Raw genomic sequence first — 23,921 nt, 5'->3', positions numbered from 1 at the left:
ATGTAATCACTTGTTTAACTGATTGTAGATGATGCCAAACTGTGAAATCAAAACAAGAACATCAATTATTTTGGCTTAAAATTAAAGGATGGAAACTAACTATACTTCCAAGATGGATTTGTCAAATAATACGGAACGACCATTTCCTCTGGGTACCGAATATAAAAAATATCGAAATTTAATTAAAGAATGCTTCATGCCTGACAGCGGCAACCACAGTCGAGTCCTGGGCGCCAATTATACTGGTGAGTAGCATACGACATACTTTACGACAATGATTGTACCAACTCTGAAGATCTATTTGTGAGCATTTTTTTATAATGAATAGATTCATGATAGCATATGATGTATAAACGAAACGCATATTATATTGTAGTTATATTAGTATACTCAACAAACTTTTATCATATTTTAAGCGTAAAGAATAGCACTTTAAAAGAGTATCACAGTAGTAAAGCTAATGATTTCTTATATTAAATACATGATTGAATTCCATGGATGATAATTTTACAATATTGAACTGCTATTCTGGGTATTTCAGTATTAATTTTCGTGAGCGGTTAGAACATTAGTGATATAGGAAAGAGCTAGGAACTCGGATGTAACAGAAATCGGTTAAATTCTTTCATGAAGTTATTATCACAAAACCACTAGCAAATCTCCAAGATGTTTCATTACATTTGCAAATATAAAACAACATGTAAGATATAGAAAAACATTAAAAGGATATAAAATTTAGCAATTATTTCACAGATTTTGGAATCATGTGCCCGAAGACATTTGATGGACTGTCTTGTTGGGATCCGACACCTGCCGGTGCTATGGCTTTTCAAAATTGCCCAGACTTTGTCATTGGATTCGATTCTCGCCGCCTGTCATATAAAAGGTAGGTCTATTATACAGAACATTTATTACTTCTTAATTTGTTTTTTTTTTTCGTTAGTTGATTTCAATCAAATACATCACGAATAATACTAGATAATACGTGAAGTGAAGAAATGCACTCTTAAGTAAAGTAAACTAAAGTACTATTTTGAATAGGTATCAACATCAAGAAAACAATGATTATAATTATTCAGATTGTTAAAACTAAAGTCAGCGATAAATCCCAACGCTAAACACCTAAAAACACCTCGTACTATTTACAACGACTTAGATAAAGATATTGAAGTACCTTTATGAAATACTTAAAGAGATCAGGAAAAAAAAGCAAAATAATCGATATCATGCTCGTGAAGTTTGTTTGAAAAATAAATTTATTAGCCACTCCGAGATCCGAGTGTACAACGCATTTGTTTACGCGGGCCTGGCTTCAATCCCGCAGAAACCATTACAACAGTTAGTGTCAGTACGCTACAGCTATGTAATTTAAAAATATCTTCTATTCAAAAGACAACGCCAGTTTTATGTAACGGTTAACGATCGCGGCTGATCGATATTCATTGCTCTATATTTATACATATCAGAAATGGTGTGTGAATAAAAAAATATTATTAGGTTTTTTTTCTAGTTACTGTATTTACTTCCATAGATAATAAGGTCCACCTGTTCAATCTGTTATTAAATTAGAACTAAGTAACGACAGTATACAATGCTTAGCAGATATGTTGGCACGCAACTAAAACAGATAAGTATGCGAAGTTATACATTGTTCCGCAGTTTAATTCGAACTCGTTGTATATTGTTGGAATGGCGGGTATTAACGAAAATACTTACCACAATATTGAAAACGTTAATCGTCATGTTTTTAAAATTAATTGAATATAAGTAAAGTTTAAGAATAATAAGATGCATAATAAAATTGTTCAAATTATTTTTCATAGATTTGTATAAAAAGAATAACAATCATAAGCGCTTGAAAAATACAAATAAAAAATAGTAAAATAAATTTATATTTCGTAATAAGACTGAATAAAAATTCATTGATTATAGTTGCACCGAGAATGGAACCTGGGCCACACACCCACAGGGAGACACTCCTTGGTCAAATTACACCACGTGCGTGAATATAGAGGACCTTAACGTAAGTTAATTGTTATATCTCTAAAATTATATAAATGAAATCCATCCCTAATGTTTTAAATGGCAGGAAATAGTCTATAAATGAGTAAAATAAAACAAAACTCTTATACGCAAAAAATACTGGTAATGGATTAACATTAATAAAAATATAGATTGATAAGTTGAACGCACCATCCACGACATTGGAATGCGCGCACGTACGTTTACAATGTGAAGCGATTGAAAAAAACTTGTTATATTTATAAGAAATATTTATTTTCATTATATCTAAAAACTCGTATCGATTGTGTATAAAACATGTGTTAAGTGGATGAATATTTTCTCGATGTTGGAGCAGATACGCCACTACTTGTATTTCACTAGAGTTATAGGCGGTACGTACTGAGTGACGAGAGGCGAAACGCGCCAGCCCACACCGCGCCGCCCGTACCGCGCCCGCTGCACACAGCCGCCGCATACACTCTATTCCTACCATATTTACTGCCTTTTAAAACATGTAAATGTAAAGTACCTATATACAAACCCATGATTCTTGAGTACCGCAAACTTTAATATCAAACGTAGCCTTATTTTTACTAAATTATCTTTACAGACTCATTGGTATGCTTATTATTTGTTTATTGAATATTTTCGGATTAAATAACAATTATTAAAACTGAAAATGATACATAATTCCACCGCAATAAGCTAAGTATTTAAACGCTACGCCGACGTTATATAAACCTTGACTTTTGTTACAGTTCAGGAGTTTAGTGAGTAACATCTATGTCACGGGCTACGCAATATCTATAATCACACTATTGCTCTCGCTGTCAATATTCTTTTATTTTCGGTAAGTATTTCCATTTTTTTAATTTAAAACCCATTAAAGGACTTTAATGACAAATAATATTATTGAAACACTTCTTTAGTCTGTGTGGCTTAATAAAACTTTTTTGATCAACACAAATTAATGTATTAAATTTTCATTCTAAATATAAGACAAGAAACAAAAGAATTTTACGTTCATTATATAAGATATCTATAATATAAAAATGAATCGCTGAATGTCTTGCTTAGCATAAATCTCTAGAGCAGCTGAACCGATTTCGCTGTCTTTTTTTATAATATTCCTTGAAGTACGAGGACGGGTCTTACGGAGAGAAAATAATTAAAATTTGCCTCGAAAAGTCTAAACACAACACTTTTCTATATTCCCATACAAAATATTCGTAATAATACTTAAAAGTTAGTTTGAACTTTAATACCATACCATAAAGTTTAAGTATTAGTGGAGGCGTTCCGGGAGGCAAAACAATTAAGTAATATACATTGTGACTTTTTAGTGACTATACTATATATTTACTTAATGTAATTGTTGATTTATATTACTGACCCGGTGTTTCGAATAGCAGAATAAGTATTATTAAAATAAAATTCTTAAAGACTGTTAGGCGGTAGGTACGAAGATCGCCGTGTCACCTAGTTGTTTATATCATTAACGTAATATTATTTATTATTCCTACTAACATAATATGCTCTTCGTCTACATTCTATCAGGTATTAACGTTAAATAAATGTAAGGTAGTCCATAAAGAGCTGAACGTAAACCAAAAAATAGGGAAGACTTGTAATTACCTGAATTACTTTTTTTTAGTTTACCATCCTGTAATAACTAACAAATCCTCTTACCTACAAAAACGATATATCCGAGAGCTTTTTTATGCTTTTCGCATCGGATATACTCGCTAGAGTGCATTTTTTTCTTGCCTGGGCCCTTGTTTACAAATCTTTGCCAGTACTCGTATATAAGGCTTAAATTAATCACAGCAGGGAGCACTGTGTTCTTTACTTGCCTAATCTATATACTTTATTATTATTCGCGTAACTTACTATTACGATCCGTTGACGCTTTGCAACGTCAGCTGATATTACAAAATAATAAACATTTTTAAAGAATAAAGCATCGCAGATTTAAGGGTTTAAATAACATTATACTTATAATCTTAAAAAGTTTTAAAGAAAAAATTAAATACATTAAATAATTTATTTTATCTTCGGTGGCGGAGTACGCAGAACCATATTTTTAGCGTTAAATAAAAATACTTACAGTTCCAGAATCCATGACGTTTTCATTTAAAATTATCTTTTTTTAAAAAAATCGAAACATTAATTATGTATGGGTTTATTAGCAAAAGACGAAAACTTACTTAAAAACTGTCAATGTCTTTATGTGCTAATAAATACTCGAGATATTTTTTCTAAACATTATTTGAAATCGATTGAAACCATCGCTCATAATTTAAGGAGCTATAACAAGAATGAATACCTTTTTAAACTTGACTATACCATTCAGAGCATCGACAAGCATACACTCTTTTTTTTGTAACATTAAAAACAAAGAGTTCTAATACAAAGTAAATTGCATACGGATAGGTACGTTATGCAGGCCTTGCTGAAGTTCAGAGTAGAAATCACCCATGCGAACTACCGATGCAAAATTGCGATAAATCTTTCACGTCCTGATAAACATGTGACAAAGTACCCTTGCAAAATTTATTGGTGATCATCTAAATATTTTAACCTTGTTATTCTAACTCTTAATTAATGTATAACTTGTTACTATTTTCTCGAAGGTCGCTACATTGTACAAGAATCAAGATACATATACATCTTTTCATATCATTTGTTATCAATAACATACTTTGGATTATATGGTACCGGCGCGTAGTGGAGATAGTCCACGTGGTGCAGAATAACTTGGTAAGTATTAACACTAATATCGGACCCCTATAAATACAATGACGTAACTGCTTTAAAAATGCAAAATAAATAAAGCAAACATATTATAAAACCGCCTAAAGAAACGTTCCAGTGGTAACATGTTTCCGATTTGTAATTCTACAACTGCGATATTGTTTAATAATTCGATTACTTATTTAATATTTCGGAATCGTAAGCTACAATAATTATTATACTTGTACACTACATGACCTTTAAGCGTGCAGTAATGCACACTAGGTAACTGAATACTGCCACGCATACCATACACTACATAACATTGGCCTTCAATTGATATTGGAATTTCGACACAGGATCAGCCCGCATTCCGAAATTAATATTCGACTGGCTTTTCATGCGTCTCTACCCGCGTGAAAAGGGTTTCCCGACATAAATATTTTACTGGTATAAAAAGTAAGCTGTAGCACTCAGGAGTAATGAAGGTTCATATTAGGAAAAACATTACAAAATTATGGGTATTTCCTGAGACTAACGCGTTCAAACAAACAAGCCATTCAGCTATAATACATATGATGTTACACTCGCTCTCTATCACATTATGGGCGGCAATACACATCGCGAAGAATGGACGCACTAGTTGTGCCTAGCTTACTCTTTCCGATATAAAAAGCCTGGATATGTAATGTGTATGTCAAATATTGAGGCTCCTTTTTTAATCGACCGGTATAATTTCTTACAATTTGACTAACGTTTTTTGGACAGTAATATGTTATAATATGTTTTAATTTACTCGACATTGTACTTATGGACATACCCAAGAAAAGACTCAATTAAAATGGAATACTCTAACAATATACCTTAATATTATATATCGGACAAAGGTGTCCATATTGAATGTATTGCTGAATTCATTATGCGATGTAGCAGTTATTCAGTAAATATTACTATTTAAAAATAAGCTATGTTTATAGCGTTATCGATTGATATAGTGACAACATGTAGAGATCTAATCCACTTGTAAAAAAATAACATAGTTTCTGTTTGCATGAATATATTTTGAACTTAATTGTCATAGAAACAGACAATCTGCCGCAAGGGGATGTGTTTGTCTGGTATCATTTTTTACGGGTAGGCTAGAATAATTTTGTATAACGACAATTTACAAAAGAAACGAGATAAAGTACCTAAAGATTGTTGGAATTGACATTTGCACCTAGATTCCATCCAAGCCAACCAGTTTAAGTGAGCAAAGGATTTGATGAAGGATCTTGTTTCAGCGGTTATCTTAGACAAAAAGAATAGGGAATCGCGCTTAAATAGAGAAGAGTAAAGGTTTATTCATATCCTATGCTTAATGACAAATCTGTCCATCAATACCTTTCCTTAAAAACAGTAAGCAAATCGGTTCGAAAGGCCTGATGGACATAATAGATTGCTTTTGTGCTATAATTAATTTACTTAGCGAACTGTTATACATATATGTTGCTACGCAAATATACACATATCTCTCAATGATAATTATAATGCAAATGGCTTATCTTTTGAAGCTCATTTCTGAATTCAATACTTTTTTTATATTCGCTTTGATGTACTACATAGAGGCTGTCCCAAAGAACAGTGTCAAGCGGAAGTCCACAAATTGAGCATCTCTGGGGGTCCGAATAACCTCCATGCATGTTCCGCGATTTTTCATGGTTTTTGTAGCTATAAAAGCTTTTCTGAAATTTTAAGAATTTTTCGATTTGAACTATTAAATATTTATTTTTTTAAAAAAGAAGAAGACGTCTTCGTGATATTTTTACTTTTTTGCTAAAAATAATCAGCTTCGTAACTTTAATGAAAATTATGAAAATGTTAGTGTAAGTAAAGTAAAAAACTTATGTTCTATGAAATATGACTTAAATTTTCTACTTTAAATTAAAACTCTAAACAGGTGACTTTGTGGTTCTAAGATAGCTCAAAAAATTCTCCAGACTCTCAACTTGCATATTCATTAAAAAGACATAGTCCTTCATTGGGGCTAAATTGGATAAATTCAGCCTTAAAAGACAGCAAGATAGAAAATTATTAAAATTTGCCATTAGATTACAATTTTTTTTGACGTCTCATCATTCCTAATGTTAATTAGTTTGTTTACTAACCGAAAATGGCTGCAAGAAAACTATGAGTTAAACATTTGGCATATGTTTAAGTTAAAATAATTTTGCATGAGACGTTCTCGCGATTTGGGGGTGGTAAACGTGGATGCAACTCTTTTACCGAACATAAGAGACCGAACTATTGCTATCTCTCTTACTCGTATTGGCAAGAAGAGCAGCATGCAACCGAAGTTTTACTTGAGTCGAAGTTGGGCCTTGAGAAATGGATGAGGACATATTTTTAGCTATCTCATCATTCTTAAGCATAATTAGTTCATTAACTAATTAAAAATGACTCCAAGAAAATATGATTTAAACATATTTTGGAGGTTAAAAATGACTGTAGGAAAATTAGGATTTAATTAACCTTTAGAGGTTTAATTTTATTTCTTTTAGATAAATTGAAATTAAATAAATAAAACAAAAAGTAAGTAATTGTTATTTGAAGTAAGGGTTGCTCTATCTCTGGACCTCCGCTTGACACTATTTTTTGAGACATCTGTATAATAAAGTTGTAACGGCCTGACCTCTGTACATTATAGATATTGCAGAAAACCTAACCTAGGGCGTCTTAATAAGAGCCAAAACATGTATGTTTATTATATTGTTTGCAAAATCTACTGCAAATAATTTAATGCAATTTCCACCGACAAATCACTCTAGTAATACAATAATAGTTTTAGACCTCTAACTAAAAACATAAGCTCCATGTTTATCCTGGGAAAATATAAAACGAGACTTTTATCTCAGACAAACATTTTCACGTGGACAGAGCCACAAGCAAAAGCTAGTTATGATATAAATAGTAGAAATAACGTATAACTTTTATTTAAATAGAACATTTTGAACATTATACTTAATCCAGTGAAACCAGTTGTCAAGCGGAGGTCCAGAGATAGAGCAACCTTTACTTCAAATAACAATTACTTACTTTTTGTTTTATTTATTTAATTTCAATTTATCTAAAAGAAATAAAATTAAACCTCTGAAGGTTAATTAAATCCTAATTTTTCTACAGTCATTTTTAACCTCCAAAATATGTTTAAATCACATTTTCTTGGATTTTTTTTTCAGTGTAAAGTTTCATATTCGTCGAAACGAAACTATATAATATAACCGTGTGTTGCAAAAGCCAAATATTATGTTGAAAATTGTAGTTGCAGATTCTACGAATTCATATATCTCCGTTGAAAAAAATAAATATTGCGTTTAAAATTGACAACGTATATTATTATATTTTTATATCTTCTCTCCGTGGAACGCGCCAAACTTACATATAAAAATCAATTTCTGTGAAGTGAACTTTTGTAATCAGCTGGTCGCAAATTTGAAGTTTATTATTGCGTTTATAAATAAAATCGTATTTACCTCTTGGAATAACGAATATTTTAATCAAAAATCCCGATTTGCTTTTGTGATTTTATTATGATTTTGTAGTTGTGTGAGAATATGGTGTTTGCGTGAATTTATTCCTGAGTGAAAATGTAATTTTGTCGCTGGACGAGTTCCTTTATAGCAGTTGTGGAATTAGGGCGTATAAATTTCAATGTATTTTTATTGTTATTTATTTTGTTCGTAACATACACTATTAATTTTCTATCTTGGATTCGAATAACACACTGTAAAGTGTTATTTTTAAGAAAAATATTGCATCTTCTCTATTCACATTTTTTTGTAATTCGCATGTATTGAATGTATAATATTACTCCTATCCCACTATTAATAGGTTTGGTGTCAGATGCTGCACATCGTTATTCACTATTTCATGGTGGCCAGCTACATATGGATGTTTTGCGAAGGACTTCACCTGCACCTCTCCCTGGTCATTGTGAGTACATTGTTTCCGTAATATAATAACTACATTTTAACATTTACATTCTCGAAAAATAATACCTTCATTTAAAAAAATAAATTAAATGGCTTATCTAAGAATAAACGGCACATTTTCTTAATATTGTTATTCATAAAATATATAGATCTTAAAGTCATACTTTCGAAAGCGTATTTTAATGGATAATACGCACTACGAAAGTATTGAACACGTGCGTATCTGGTACACTGTTAATGACATAGAATTTCTCAACTCTAGTTAGAAACAAAAATATCACTGACATTTTCAGTAATTTATATTCGCACTGTTCAATGTTTTTGTGGGAAAGCCATTGTTGTGTAAAATGTTAATACTTTTGGCTAAAATCTTAAGCGCTATATCCATGTCTCGCCGAATTCATTTACTTAGATATAGAACCACAAATGAATACGGCCATACTCGTCTTCGTTCTATATATAGGTGAAGCAGACGGTCTGTTATAGATTTCTCTGCAATGGGGTATAATATGCTAAAATATGCAACACTTTTCTGTTAAGTTTCTTTTATAAATCTGTCTTTTATACTTCTGTCAATATAATAATTGTATATTTTTAACAGTTTATTAAAATTACATATAAATACTTGGTGGGATACCATACATAATCTTTAAAATACCTATATATACAGTGATTACAGCGGAGGTTTTTAAACGACTGATAAAAACATTTAGAATAGAGACCATAGGTAAAACAAACGTTGCATAAATAGATGCTGTCGTTTCCAAAACAAACAAAACATGATCCTACAACTTTGAATTCAATATTGCATATTATGAACATTTTGTACGAAGAGACTTGCGTTTAATAACTCATTCGGTAAACAAACTGATTTAATTTCAAAGCTGTTCTATGAAAATAAAATCACGTTCATATGAAATCCACTGAGACATAGCAAAAAATAGAAATAAAATTTACTAGTGAATATGAGTCACAACTCCCATTTTACCGTCGCTTATAAACATTTTCCTTGGAGTGAAAGGCACAAGGAATGTTCGTCATCATTGTCCACAGCTAGTTACAGCTAAGTATCGTGGGCGTATGAGGGGACGTGTCGGATCACAATAACTAATTCAGTATTTAGTAGTTATAGTTTTAGGCACGAAATAATTATAATTCCAATCTATCACACAAACTACTACGGAACGCGTACGCGCAATCTCGATGTACCCACAGCACTAGTCTCCAATGAAATTATTCGAACAATTGATCGTAACCAACTGAATTGCTAGTTGTGATAGTAGTCATTCTCTTTGACTGCCAGCATTCCGGCCATCTTGATGTCGCCTAACATATATTGACGCTCGAAAGTAAATACGTAGTAGCCCGCAAAACTAAACTTGTTCACCAGAGCAGAAAAACTTAAAATTTAATAGCTTGCATTTTTATAATCCTAGAGTTGCCGTTTTTGGACATTATATTTATATTTTTATGCTAAATAAGTTGTATTGAACGCCATCAACCTAAAGGTTATTTAAAAAAAAATATTTTGCGAGTTACCACATTTGAAAATATTTTTGCAATCCATTGATACGTAGTAAATGAAGAGAGTAAATGTATGGGACGATGCAAATCGCACTTTTTTAGGGAGAGCATACATGTAGTAACCAACGTTGCTTTAAGCAACATAACTTAGAAAAACGTTATAATAATTAAAATCTGTAAATATTTTGCAATCAGTATGTAGTAAATGGAATTATTTTCCGTATCCTGAAAGAGTCAATTGTTTTAAGGGTAACTCTTTTAAACTGGAATTGCTAAATAAACTGCTGTAAGATACAAGAAAAAAGGTTACTCTACTTTTGAAATGTTTATTTAATACAACCAAAATGTTCTGTTTTGAATTTTTTTTTAATATTTGGGCCACAGTTCGACCACTTGACATTGACAAAACAACTCACTTAGTTTTTATTGATGAAAAAAAAACTTAAAACTATACAATGTAATATATTACTTAACAAAATTAACACTGCTCATTTGTATACTAAAAAAAACTAAGTTTCTCTTAGGAACCACATAAAACCATTTAATGCAGGCATATATTAATGTTTTCTATCTTAGAATCAGATTAAAGCAAACTTTAATTTTTGCATTGGTCGTGAAATCTAAATATTTTTTTTTTATTTGTATATTTCTTTTGACAAATTGGCAATTTTGTCTCCATATTCTCTACGGCAGTAATTCGATGGCACAACATTTAGTACAACATTTTTATCTTTTTGAATTACATCCTCAGATGTTTTGTTGTAACCTCCAGTCCTTAGTCATCCATCTTCTCTTAATCTAATACCGGCGATCATAGTATCTAGAGTATAAAGCATAAATTTTTACGTACTTTCTAACGTGGCAATCGGAAACTAATGGCATGCTTTACATCTATCTTCGCCTTCATTTATGTAAAATTCTTATATTTGACTTCTATTAAATGCAGCATTTTTACTTGGTCATTTGACTGACTTTCTATTACCACATTGAGCTAATCAATCTATTCTTCTTTGGTAGCTGCTCAAACCCCAATAAAGATTAAAAATATTAACACGTCGTTCTTCTGAAGCGTTACCGCAGTTGTTACCTCACTATTTTTGACTGTTTCACCCTTTGCGTTAAAATGTCAATCTCCTTTCTTTTTCTTTTTGCTATTCTCTTTTATAATTTCAGCCTTTGATTTAGATTTCTCCAATGGCAGTTGGTGAACTTTTTTTTACATTCTTGTCCTGTTTCTTTTTCGGTCTCTTATTTTTATTAAAAAAACTAACGTTCCACAACAAAACTTCGTAGAACTTAATTGTTTAATCAAATAATTATATTCTTATCAAAAGAAACTTCATTACATTAAGTATCTTTATTTGAACTGTTTTGTTCAGGATCACTTGAAGAAGTAGTTGATTATTTTCCATTCAATCACAGACTTGAATATTTTCAAAGTTATCATCAACTAAATGTGGTTAAGATTCATCAAAGTTTAGTTTTTTTTATCGTTGATTAACAGTTTTTTAGGTTTCTCATCTTCCGATTTAGTAAAGTCTGAGACAGAGGCAGGGCTTAATATGTCATCGTTTGTGTCTAGAAACATTAGAATTTTTCTTTCATTCCGTTTAGTCTTTTCTTTGTCATAACTTCTATATTTTCTATTTCTTTAAATATCTTTTCAATATTTGCCTGCTGCTTTATTTCTAAACGTAGATTCCAAAAATAAGATTACGTTAAGTAATAAATAGTAGCTACTACTATTTTTTCGTTAGCATTTCCAACCTCAGCTTCAAAGTTACGTTTAACAATTACTTCTACTTCATATGATTCAAGTGTCGCCCGATTAGGACTATTATATTCAATTTCATTTGATTCTATGGAACCAAATCCGTCAGGGGAGATACTTTGAATAGACCTGACTTTTTGTGGTTAAAATACAGCATCATGCAGTATTTACTAATTTTCTATTTTGATCTATCATTATACACTTTTCTTTGAGAGCATTTATTTATCTTAAATTTTTCTCTTTGTTTATTCATATATAAAAACATCTCGTAAGGTCTCTCATCACTTTATTCGCTGTGCCATCTAAAAGAGTAATTTGTATATTTTAGCGAGATTATCAGCCAAGATTTTGGAAAGAATAATTATTGTGATAATTCATTTTAAATATTTTCGGTAACAATTATAATGCTTACATAACAAAAATTCCACAAGTAATAAAAGTTCTAAGAAAATAATATTGTACTTACTTTACCTATAATCGATTTCTGTTTTTCGCTCACTATTTCTCAGTACAAACATTTTCACTACAAATCGCCCGTATAATTCGACTTCACAACCCGCACCAAGACGTGGCGTAAGAATCAAAGGAATGTCTGCGGCGGCGCCGATCATAAGACGTAAATCCGCAATATGTTAAGCCTACAATCTTTAATAGTACTGTAAACCTAAGTTACTTGTTAAATTGGATCCTTGTGAATAGTGTAAAGGTCTCGACCATAAAAACTGAATACCGTGTAAAGCGTAGTAACCACTACCATTTAAAAAATATCGCCCACTAAATGGTGTAAACTCAAATAATCAAAATTTACGAGCAGCAAAAATGTCGTAACCAGCATTAGATATGCAATTACTGATGATGTAAATTATAGGCTTAATTTTTTTATAGAAAATGAATTTTAAATAACATAACAAAAAATATTAACAGTTTTTTTGTTACTAACAGTGTTTTATGGTACAAAAAAAGAAAAAATAGGTAAATTTTAAAAATCCTATTTTTAATTACAATTAGATTCAAATAACTGTACGCATTTACTTGAAAAAAATCATTCGACGTGTTTTAATTTTCTGATTCCAATGATGCAATAAAAAAAATACCATACATATTCACTTACTACGTGTTTGCTTTCCAGCGTCGATTATATATATACATTTATGTTTATATAGCGTTTTTAACATTTATTTGTTTGACAATTAACTCAAAACTAAAATAGTATTTAGTACATACTTATAACAGAAACTTGACTTATTTATTAAATGACAACAATTTTAATCAAATTAGTTACATACCAAAGAAGCAAAAAAGCAAGAACTTAAAAACATAGCTAGCGAAATGCAAGCAAAAGTGTATCGCCAAGGCGATAGCCTGCCGATTCAGTATCGCGCCTTTTTTCTTTCTTCTTTTTTTTCGCACGACTGACCATGTCACCTTGCTCATTATTTTATATATCCTTGTGGAGACTTCTTAATTTCTAGTCAAATTGAATCAGTATGGTGTAACACAAATTGCCCAATGAATTATCCTGATTAAATGCTAATTTAGTATAATTATTGGGAATCTATTTTAGGTGTTTATCAGGGACGACCTGGCATTGTTCTGGTTCAAAACCATCGGCTGGGGTCTTTCGCTCGTCATTGTGGTAATTTACGCTTCTGTACGATACACCACGCCCGGCGCCACCGAACGGTAAGTATTGTTTTATTTTTATACGGGCATGGTACGATAAAGATATTCTACTGCACCTTGTAATAAGTCGTTGGCTCACTTCTATATATTAATATTTATTAATGTTACAAAAATGTGATTTAAAAATTTTATGTGGGTAAAAAATTGAAATCACAGTCATTTATTGTACTTTTTGGTAATTTTTGTTCCAATGGACGGCAAATTGTGACTTACAGAAACAAAAAGACTTACGTAAAGGTTTTGCCAGTTGCCTTATTGCCGCCAAAGTGCTAGTTGCCAACGAGCGTAGCCGCTTGCGACAGCGATGAATCGCCCAACTTCTAGCTACGAAAATAACTTTTTTGACGTTACGTAGATATAAACTTGCACACCACTACCGGACTCGCGTGTCCTTTTCTTTCAATGAGTCTTTTGAGAAGTTAGGAATCGCGCACGGCCAACCACAGTTAATGTGCAAATCAAATGTTAGCCTTAATATGGGTATTGTCTACAAAATATGTAAGTACTGAAGTAGCGCTTTTGCCTGTAAAACAAAATTAAAATAATAGGTGAACCATTTATCCAATGGAATTATTGTTGTAATAACATACACACTTAATATTTTTAAGTCTCCTAAAATATCATGTTTACTTTATTTGTTGCTGTTCATTGGTTACGGCCCAAGTTCAATTTCTGGTTCAGGCGATCAAAAGCATCCTCTACCTCCAATATCAAATCATATTTTAACCGACTTCAAAAAAGGAGGAAGATCTTATTTCAACTGTATTTTTCTTATGTTTGTTATTTCAGAACTTTTGACTGGGTGAAACGATTTTAAGGATTTTTTTAAATTTGGAAATTAAAAATTGTTTTCGTATATTTGTTTATGTATTTATCTAGCTTAACTATCAATATTAGATAGTCAGTATATAAGTAGAGTTACATTATTTATCGCTTTTAGTGGTTTTTGAAGTCGGTATATATTTTTGTAATTTTTTTGATCGTTAAAGAACCTTAATGTTAATAGATTAAATACATTTACAATAAGCACTTTAACCTCACCTTTTGTTTGTTGTGAACTGGCAGATCTATTGTGAGGAAACCTTATTAATAACTGAAATGGCGCAAACAGAGCAATAACCGGTGATACGCGGACAACCGTATTATAAGTTGAATACAGTCTCAAATTACAGTACGAGATATTATCATCAGTGGTCACAAAAAAAAACGCTGACGGTGACTATAAATCGATCACAATTGTGTAGTCATCGTTGTATTATCATAACCACAAAATATATAAAAGAAGCCAGAGTTATTTTCAAGAAATTTCATCTCTTAGATTAAATAATGATTTTCTTTTAATAACAACGTGAGAGTAAGCACAATGTAAATATTTAGGAGCTTGTATAATATATGTTTTTGTTCTATTAACATGTTAATTTTTTTTGTTAATTGCTTTGAATTACAAAGTATTATTCGGTATTCCACTGGGCTCGCCATCCTAAGACCTGAAATGTTAAGTCCTCCAAACCGGAACACCATAGTGAATACACACTGTTGCTTTTTTCTTCTCTTCCATCTTGCTCACGCACTGTGCTTTCCGTTTTATGAATGAAATTCCATTCAATTATATTCCCACGATAATTATTTTTTAACAAAACCAAAGTTTTAGTGCATTTATATTAAATTTAAAGATGGTGTTAAAATTAGCGTAATCCAAATAATCAGTTCGGTATCACAATGGGAAATTATCATAATATGCAATTATTTAATTAAATCACATAAACAATAAAAATGTGTTTATAATATATAGGCCAGCTAGTTCCATTATAATTTACACAAATTTACAATAAGAAGAAGAGTGGAAGAGAAGACGCATTTTATATTTAATATGCGTTTTTTCCTAGTTTTATGTGAAAAAGTAATATATTTAATAAACTTATTACATACCTACTTTTGTTAATCAATAACAAAAAAATATATAATAGGAACGGTAGAAATCTGACAGTGCCTCAACTTAATTAAGTCGCATCTCTACCGGCGCGGAAAGCTAGGCCAGGTAATTCCACACTAACTATGCTTCAAAATTTACTTGAATGCAATTTAATTACTTAGGTATTTAAATAATTCCGATTGCAAAGCGTATTTTATTTATCTGTAATTAAATTTTTCAGTGATGTTATGAATTTTCTCCTAAAGAAGTATGAAATAAACTCGGCATTGGTAAAATCACCGATACATTATCGTTGGGAGCATAAAGAGACAAAATAAAAAATTAAACAAAAATAATAATAAAGGTAATAATAATATAGGTAATATACGAAGTAAGGGTCTCTAACAAGTTGACAAGAATATTCTCGAAAAAAAAAAACACAGCGTCTATTGTTTATAATGATATAACAACATAATTTGAATATAAAATTGAAATGTTATAAGCTATCATAATATTATATTGTAAATGTAAAGTTCTACAGATAGTGTAGTTTTGCTCGCATTTCCTACGAGTTTCGCCACGCGCAAATACAATATTTACGTAAAACCTGACTCACATATTCCTTGTGCAACGCATCTACAGCACGTTCTACTGATGGTAGGTCTCTCATATGTGAGAGTCCGCCTGGGTAAGTAACACCGCAATGTCTATGTCTGCCACCTAGCTGGTGCTAGTGTGTAGTTACTGTTGTGTTCCAGTTTGAAGGATACTGTAGCCAATTTTACTACTGAACGTAATGAGACTTGATATCTCATGTCTCAGAATGGCGAGCGCGGCGGAATATATATAAAAATAAAAATAATAATATCAGTCCTGTATTATATACTGACCTATTGTTGGGCACGGGCCTCCTCTACTACTGAGAGGCAATAGGCCTTAGTCCACCACGCCGGCCTAGTTCAGATTGGTAGACTTCACACACCCTCGAAATTCCTATAGAGAACTTCTCAGGTATGCAGGTTTCCTCACGTTTTTTTCCTTCACCATTAAAGCAAGCGATAATTCACAAAGAATACACACATTTTTTTTAAAAAAAGTCAGAACTTTGTGTTCTTGGGATTTGAACATTCGTTTCGGCAGCCCGTTCCACAACCAACTAGGCTATCGCCGATTGAGCGCGGTGGAATACCAAACCATATTTTGTAATTCAAAGTGTTGGATAGTGTTTCTATTATTTATGGGCGGTTGTATCGCTTACTATTAGGCGAACGGCAAGCTCGCCTCATCATTCAAAAAGGGAAAATAAACCGTTCTAGCTGCGTTTGAAGCGCATCGTCGGTACGGTTAAAATTGTATGCACAGGCTCTTAAAAAGAATTTTATTTACAGTTGCTGGATGGATTACAGTGAGATATTCTGGATTATAAGCGCTCCGGTATTGACATCTTTGGTCGCGTCTACGGGTAAAATATTTATTGTTTATATTATTTATAGGTTGGGGGAATAGTCTTTTCGCATATACCAGTATGTAAGTAACTTTAATGGAAATTATAAAAATTTTGGTGTAAAATGAAAAAATTTCATTTTATGAATTATGACTTAAATTTTCAACTTTAAATCAAAAGTCTAAACAGGTGATTTCGTTGTTCTAATGTGCATCAAAAAATTAACCAGACTCTCATCGTATATACTTAAAAAAACATAGTACTTCATGGGGGCTACTTTGGCTAAAATCAGCCTTAAAAGACGAGACGACGAAAGGCAAGATCGAAAATTCTTTAAAATTGCCATTAGATTACAATTATTTTTTGACGTCTCATCATTCCTAAGGTAAATTAGTTTGTTTACTAACCGAAAATGACTGCAAGGAAACTATGAGTTAAACATATGGCATATGTTTAAGTTAAATTAATTTTGCATGAGACGTTCTCACGCTTTAAGGGTTGTAAACGTGGGTGTAACTCTTTAACCTGCAATTACAAGCGGCTGAGGGAATAAGAGACAGAATTATACAAAGTTAAAAAGACTGTTTTGCGTAACGACTCCTTAAATAAAATAATAATATAGTAATAAAATACCAGGTCGCCTGTCTTTAATATAGAAAAAACGGCCCTTTTCCTAGGTTTATGTAAGTCCATGATTGTTATAGGCTTAGCTGTTTGTCTGTAATGTTTTATTTAAAGAATTACTTTATTTTAGTGTTCCTGATTAACGTCATTCGCGTTCTTCTGACTAACGTACGCCCAACATGCAATAGAAGCACGACTATTGCCGCTAAAAAGGCAACTCGAGCTACCCTGATATTGGTAAGAGGACACACATACACAAAAACACAAACGCGCGCGGCAACCCGCGTAGGAACTCGTAATATATAGCTAATAATAAAGCATTTACTTTATTTACAGCTCTTTTTTCAACATCATAAACAAGGCAGAAATCAATTAATTATATAAAACCGTAATATTTCCAATGATATTAAAACACAAATTATGCAATTTTGTTTTTTTTATTAGTGTGCTTGATATACATTTTGGCATTCAGTTCTTGATTTAAAATATTGAATCGGATGTAATACGTGAAATTCCTACATTAAGATAAAAAAGAGCTTCAGACATCAGTACATTATGCTGTTAACACAATATATCGCCAATAATTTTGTTGTATAGATTCCCCTTTTCGGCCTGCACTACATAATGATGCCCCTGCGCCCGGCTTCAGGCACCATCGGTGAGAAGATTTACGACGTTATCTCCGCCATTGTCACCAGCTTGCAGGTAACACTATAATATTTGATGGTAATATTCCGCATGAATCCGGCAACAGCGCATTACTAATTAACTTATTAATATAACATGTGTAGCACAGTTCTTACTGTATAACGTAATACATGATTTGCTGCTGCTCTGTATAATTAACATAATATTCTGTACACATACTAGCGACAACAAATATTTGAAACAGTTTTTAATTACCTCTCATTGTATTCTTTGCTACCGGGACAGCAACTATGGCGTAGAGAAGAATGAACCTTTGAACGCACTTTTGTACGGTAAAAATGCGTATGCGAAGAATACGTTTAATAACGGTTCGGTGTTACCCATATTAGTTTAAACATAGTTTTAGGGCTCTATTCCGTCTACTGGACCATATCCGTCTTTAACCATTTACGGACGTTCTTATCAAAGTACTGCTTTGGTAGTTTTAACATCCATAATTGTGAAAAGACGGATTTGCCCCCAAAAACGAAATGGGATTCCTGAATATATTTTTTATTATAACAACGCTGCGCTACACTACTGTTACTCTCATTAGTAACAGTGGGCAAATCGTTGAAGTTCAAAAAGTTTTTATATTGTTATTCTACAGCTTTATTATTTAAGGATTTCAGAAAGAATTTTGATATGCTTAATAATTTATAACGACATTTAATTATGCTATATATTTACTTCATAATTTAGTATAACACATAATATTTTTTGTAACCAAAACAAAGAAAATGATTCAAATATGTTCGACTTTCTCTCCTGCTACTGTTATAGTGAATAAAGAGTCGCTAATTTGAACGTAAAGAATGCATCGCGAATGTATAGCACGGCAATGAATTTTTCATACACGAGCTGCTACTTGCTTTATTTTAAAATTGTCACACAAGTTACGGCCGATAATATGGACTTATGTATGTTATATCTATATATAAAAGAAAGTTGTGTTAGTTACACTATTTATAACTCAAGAACGGATGAACCGATTTGGCTGAAAATTGGTAGGAAGGTAGCTTGAAACCAGGAGTCGGACATAGGATACTTTTTAACCTGTCCCTATGGGAACGGGACGTGACATAAAATGTTGTATAACAAAACGAAATTTGGTATGGAGATAGTTTAAGACCCTGGAAAGGTTATAAGCTACTATCGCGGGAAAATATATAGCCGGACTTTTATCCTGGAAAACTCCTTAACGCGGGCGAAGCCGCGTGCAAAAGCTAGTATGATATATTTTTTTTAAATCGCTATGAAAAAACATAGTTGTTGTATACCAAATTAAATTATATCGTTGGTTTTTATTCGAATTCAAATAATGTTGGTCGCCTAACTATAATAAAGTCATCAATTTTACCGATCCATTATAATACCAATATAAAGAACTTAAGGTACAAAAACTTTATATGTAAGTATAAAAAAGTACTAACAGCATAAGTTATCAAGAACTTTGTCGGCTTACATTATTATAATTAACCTAAAATTTAACAATCCGCAAAATTGAAATGAACTATTAATTTTATAGACCTGAAAGAAAGTTCCTGCTGACATTTGATGTTAATATCGCTAAATACCGCAGCGCGCAGCACGAATGTCGAAATCCGATATGTAAATATTTTTTATTCATTTTGAGCGTTGACGTACCATCAGAATCACTTGTCATTGACAGAAACCTCATTCTTCACAAAAATAAAAGTTGCTTATAAATAATAGCCTAGTATGCTCCACCCAAGTTATAATTATTGACTTTATTCATTTTCCTTAAAAGTTTATAAATTTGATAATTGGCAACATTAATCCCAAGATAAATATTATGCGCCGAGGCTACATCATCAACAATTAGTTCTAACTAATGTTAAAACTATGCCCAGGGTTAGGTAAGGCCTGTTAGAACAGGCCTTTATATTACTACTTCCCTAGTAAAGATACGGAAACTGCTATTAGGAAAATCAATAATGACTCAACAAATATCTTCAACTGGTCCACAAAAAACTCCAATGACACAGAACTTGAACATCTACACACAGAGACGAAATATTGATCTTATTATAGATGGAGAACACAAATATATAGATCATGTGAACATTGAAGTTAGAAACGCCTTTTTTAAACTAAAAATTTTATACAAAATAAGACCATGCATTAATGAAAATCTCCGGCTAACTGAGTTACTAGTGTTGTCTCAATTTAACTATTGTAGCTCGGTGTTCAGACTCAGGTTAAACACCAAGACAATCCAACGAGTTCAAAATGCTTGCATAAATTTTTGTTAAAATATTACCAGAAGAGAAAAAGGAAAAAATATACTAAACGTGTCTGCAAGAAGCGAATTTCTATATGTGTGCACAGTTCAGAGAGTGATTTGGAATAAATACTCGGAATATCTATTCGAAATCTCTCTTGAGTAACAGATATTACACATAAAAGTGATCGCTCAGGTACAAACAATTCTCTTCTTACTCCAGCGCATAGTTCTACACAATACAGAACGTGTTTCAACTTTCAGCAGGAATCTGAAACTGAAATCTGGAATGACTTCCCTCCTTTTTTGAGAATAAAGATGAGTACATCTATTTTTAAAATCAAATACAAACAGCTTTACTTAAAAGAGAACTTGCCGCAGAAAGTTTAAACTATTCCCACTGCCAAATTTTGAGTCTATGTAACTATTTTAACTAATAACCCACATTATATTATATGTACTAAACATAATTCAGGTAGAGACATACTCATATTATATACACATATACATACACAAAAACGAGCGCGCGCGCACACTTAGACACATTCACACGCCTTAGAGCTCCGACGTTAACTTTTTCTTCCGTTTTTTTTAAAGATGTTTATTATTTTTTTATTTTTTCTGACCTTATCCAAATAAAAGATTACTTGTCGCTGGATAAGTTACCTCTATAAACCTTCCGCATAACACTTTAGGAAGTTTAGGAACGGCTGAAAAGTGGCAAGTGCCGGACCGCTTCCTTTTACCTTTATAATTATAAAATTTTACTGTGATTTATAATATCTAATAGCTGTAATGAGATAATAAACGGATTTTTATTTATTGTGGCAAGTACCGATGGTTTTTGTTTTATCAAAAAGGCTGAGCGAAATAGGATTAATGAAAACAAGTCAATAAATGCAAACAATGAATATTATAATTACATTCATTGAAGTCAATCTAATAACCCGCAGCGTAATTGTTGAATAGTTTATATTGATAAAGCATTAACCTTGGTATATATGACAACGCAACAGTTTAATGAAACTGTTGCGTTGCCCGAATAATTAAAAGGTACAGTTAACAAAAGTCAATCGATACGCACCATTTTTATTCTATAAATCTCGTTCACATAATGCTTCTTGAATTATTTAGTAAGGTGTTCTTTAGCCCCTGTAACTTTATTACCATGCTCTTGCTCGTGTATTGTGAATGCGACTATCTTTTGTCGCGAATCCACAAAGAATATAAATCATTACTTCCTGCTGATGCAATTACTATAATATACATGTACATTTGCTAGTCAAAAGCGTTTTTTATATTAGAAATATTTCAAAATAGAAAGAAATAATTTTAAACGCCAGTCATTATTGTTACATGTACAAACAAGGTTACGATAATACCAACGAAATATAATCTAATATTAATGTGTCCGAAATAGCTGATTATTTAACAAATTGAGCTGGCTACTAGACTTATACACATACAGGTTGCCAACAGCAATCGTCAGAACAATTGCTAGATAATGAATTCTAAATGGTTGCATGTAGACCATTCATTTAACAATTTTGTTCACGATTGGTTTTGATAGTATTGGACTTCTATTTTAAATCAAAAGTAATTTTTAGTCACAAAACATGTTACGGTTTGTAAACCTACAAATACATCCAGTATAGCTAATATATTATGCGAATTATTTTTAGCACAAATGTCTAAATATTTATATGATTGATATTATAATAATGACTAATTTATCTACAATTTGATTTTATTTACATTTATGTTGTAGGGATGTAGCCTGGCTATACTGTTCTGCTTCACCAACCATGAGGTATTGATGGCTATTCGGAACCGGTACAAGCGCTACAGGAGGGGCAATGAAATCATCGCCTTAACTGGTATGTACACTAATATGTAGTGCATTTTATCTTTTATCGATGACAATCCTATATCCATACCATTTAGGTAAATTTAGCCTTATTTAAATTAACAAAAAAAAGAACAGCCTAGTATTAAATTATTCCGAAATTTTCTTATAATTTGGTCATGAATTATATTATATTATGATAAACACACTAGCCCCATGTGCGTAGTAGTCGTAACCTGTGGTAATTTATTAATCTTTTATTAATGATTTCTTATATTTACGCGAATGTTAGACATTGAAATAAAACTAGTTTACGAATTAAATTGCTATTTTTGTATAGTCCGGCTGCCAGACTTCATGTCTCTGAGCTCTAATCGCAATTCTTGCACTTCATTGTTATCTAATAGCTCTATCAAATTTAACTTAACATTATTTAATGTAGGTTTCCGAAACATGGCCTAGAGAAATTGTAGGTTGATCAATGTAATTTGACATCAAATTTGTGTTTTAATACTGTGGTTAAATTTATTAATTAATCAGGTAAAGTTTTAAAACAATAATTTAGAAAGTTTAAACCGATATAACTCTCTAAAATAACTTGGCAACTATGTTTACCTGACAAGTTGTTCAAATTAAAGTAAACAATGCGCTACGAAGAACTGAGTTTATCTCAGGATATTTGATAATTAGTTTATTTTTCCTAGATCAGCGTTTAGTCAGATCTAATAAATATAATATTCCAGGTGTGACTGTTGGTGACAGCTTGGCGAATACACGCGAAAACATCTTGTAAACCGTTACACTATAGGTGGTGTATCCACGTCTGACGAAACATTTTATTGCTCATAATAGACTAGCAAATAAAGACAACTTCAAACAGTAAACATTATTGTATGATAATTAACCTAATAATCAAAATGTCCCGGAAATTATATTAGTGTGAGTTCTTAACCAAGATGTAACTACAATTTTGGCACCAGATTTCAAACATTTATAAGTCCATGGCAGAATGACACAGCGCTCTGTTTGAAATATCTTTCTTATATGTTTATTTATTGTTGTTAAATTGTAGTAATTAAATATTATAGTTATTGAAGTTCTATGTGTTTTGAATCTGAAATTAGAATTCAGATCAAAGTTTTTAGATTTTGTGTCTGTATGTCTATTTTGCGTAATTAACATTACGATTATATTTAATTAAAGTCGTAGAACGCCTCGGATCTTGAATTTTTTCGAGGCGGGGCAAAATTTTAAAAATGCCGCCCCCACCCACCTATGTTTTTACTTTTTTTATCATCAATATTATTTCGCACCCAGTGGGAAATAATTTTAGTATTGAATGTGCAGGATGTCTCCGTAGTCAAAGTTGCGTTAATGATGAGTCGCCCGGGGCATGGGCCCCAGCTAGCTCCCCCTGCCCTCTTAGATCCGGGGCTGGTAGTATGTAGAGCGGCTATCCAAGACTCAGTGGTTATAG

General features: G+C 31.9%; 1 protein-coding gene across 1 annotated transcript; it reads left to right on the top strand.

The window, feature by feature from the left end:
- The first annotated feature begins 112 nt into the window (after positions 1 to 112).
- Positions 113 to 23,921, top strand: LOC115450855 (calcitonin gene-related peptide type 1 receptor). Its single transcript, XM_030178977.2, has 12 exons — positions 113 to 245; positions 754 to 886; positions 1,933 to 2,023; positions 2,763 to 2,854; positions 4,638 to 4,764; positions 8,608 to 8,709; positions 13,568 to 13,686; positions 16,987 to 17,060; positions 17,797 to 17,903; positions 18,264 to 18,371; positions 22,367 to 22,475; positions 23,188 to 23,921. Exons 1-12 carry the CDS (start codon positions 113 to 115, stop codon positions 23,235 to 23,237), a joined length of 1,245 nt encoding a protein of 414 aa, XP_030034837.1. The 3' UTR covers positions 23,238 to 23,921.

This window comes from Manduca sexta, chromosome 27 (genome assembly GCF_014839805.1).
Source record: "Manduca sexta isolate Smith_Timp_Sample1 chromosome 27, JHU_Msex_v1.0, whole genome shotgun sequence".
Lineage (NCBI taxonomy): Eukaryota > Metazoa > Arthropoda > Insecta > Lepidoptera > Sphingidae > Manduca > Manduca sexta.
This window is presented reverse-complemented; position numbering and strand designations above follow the sequence as displayed.

Excerpts from the sequence above, each read along its gene's own strand:
- LOC115450855 (XM_030178977.2), top strand. The coding sequence starts at position 113 with ATGGATTTGTCAAATAATACGGAACGACCATTTCCTCTGGGTACCGAA. Across the intron at positions 13,687-16,986 it reads ACGCCCGGCGCCACCGAACG|TTGCTGGATGGATTACAGTG; the intron begins GTAAGTATTGTT and ends TTTTATTTACAG. Across the intron at positions 17,061-17,796 it reads ATCTTTGGTCGCGTCTACGG|TGTTCCTGATTAACGTCATT; the intron begins GTAAAATATTTA and ends ACTTTATTTTAG.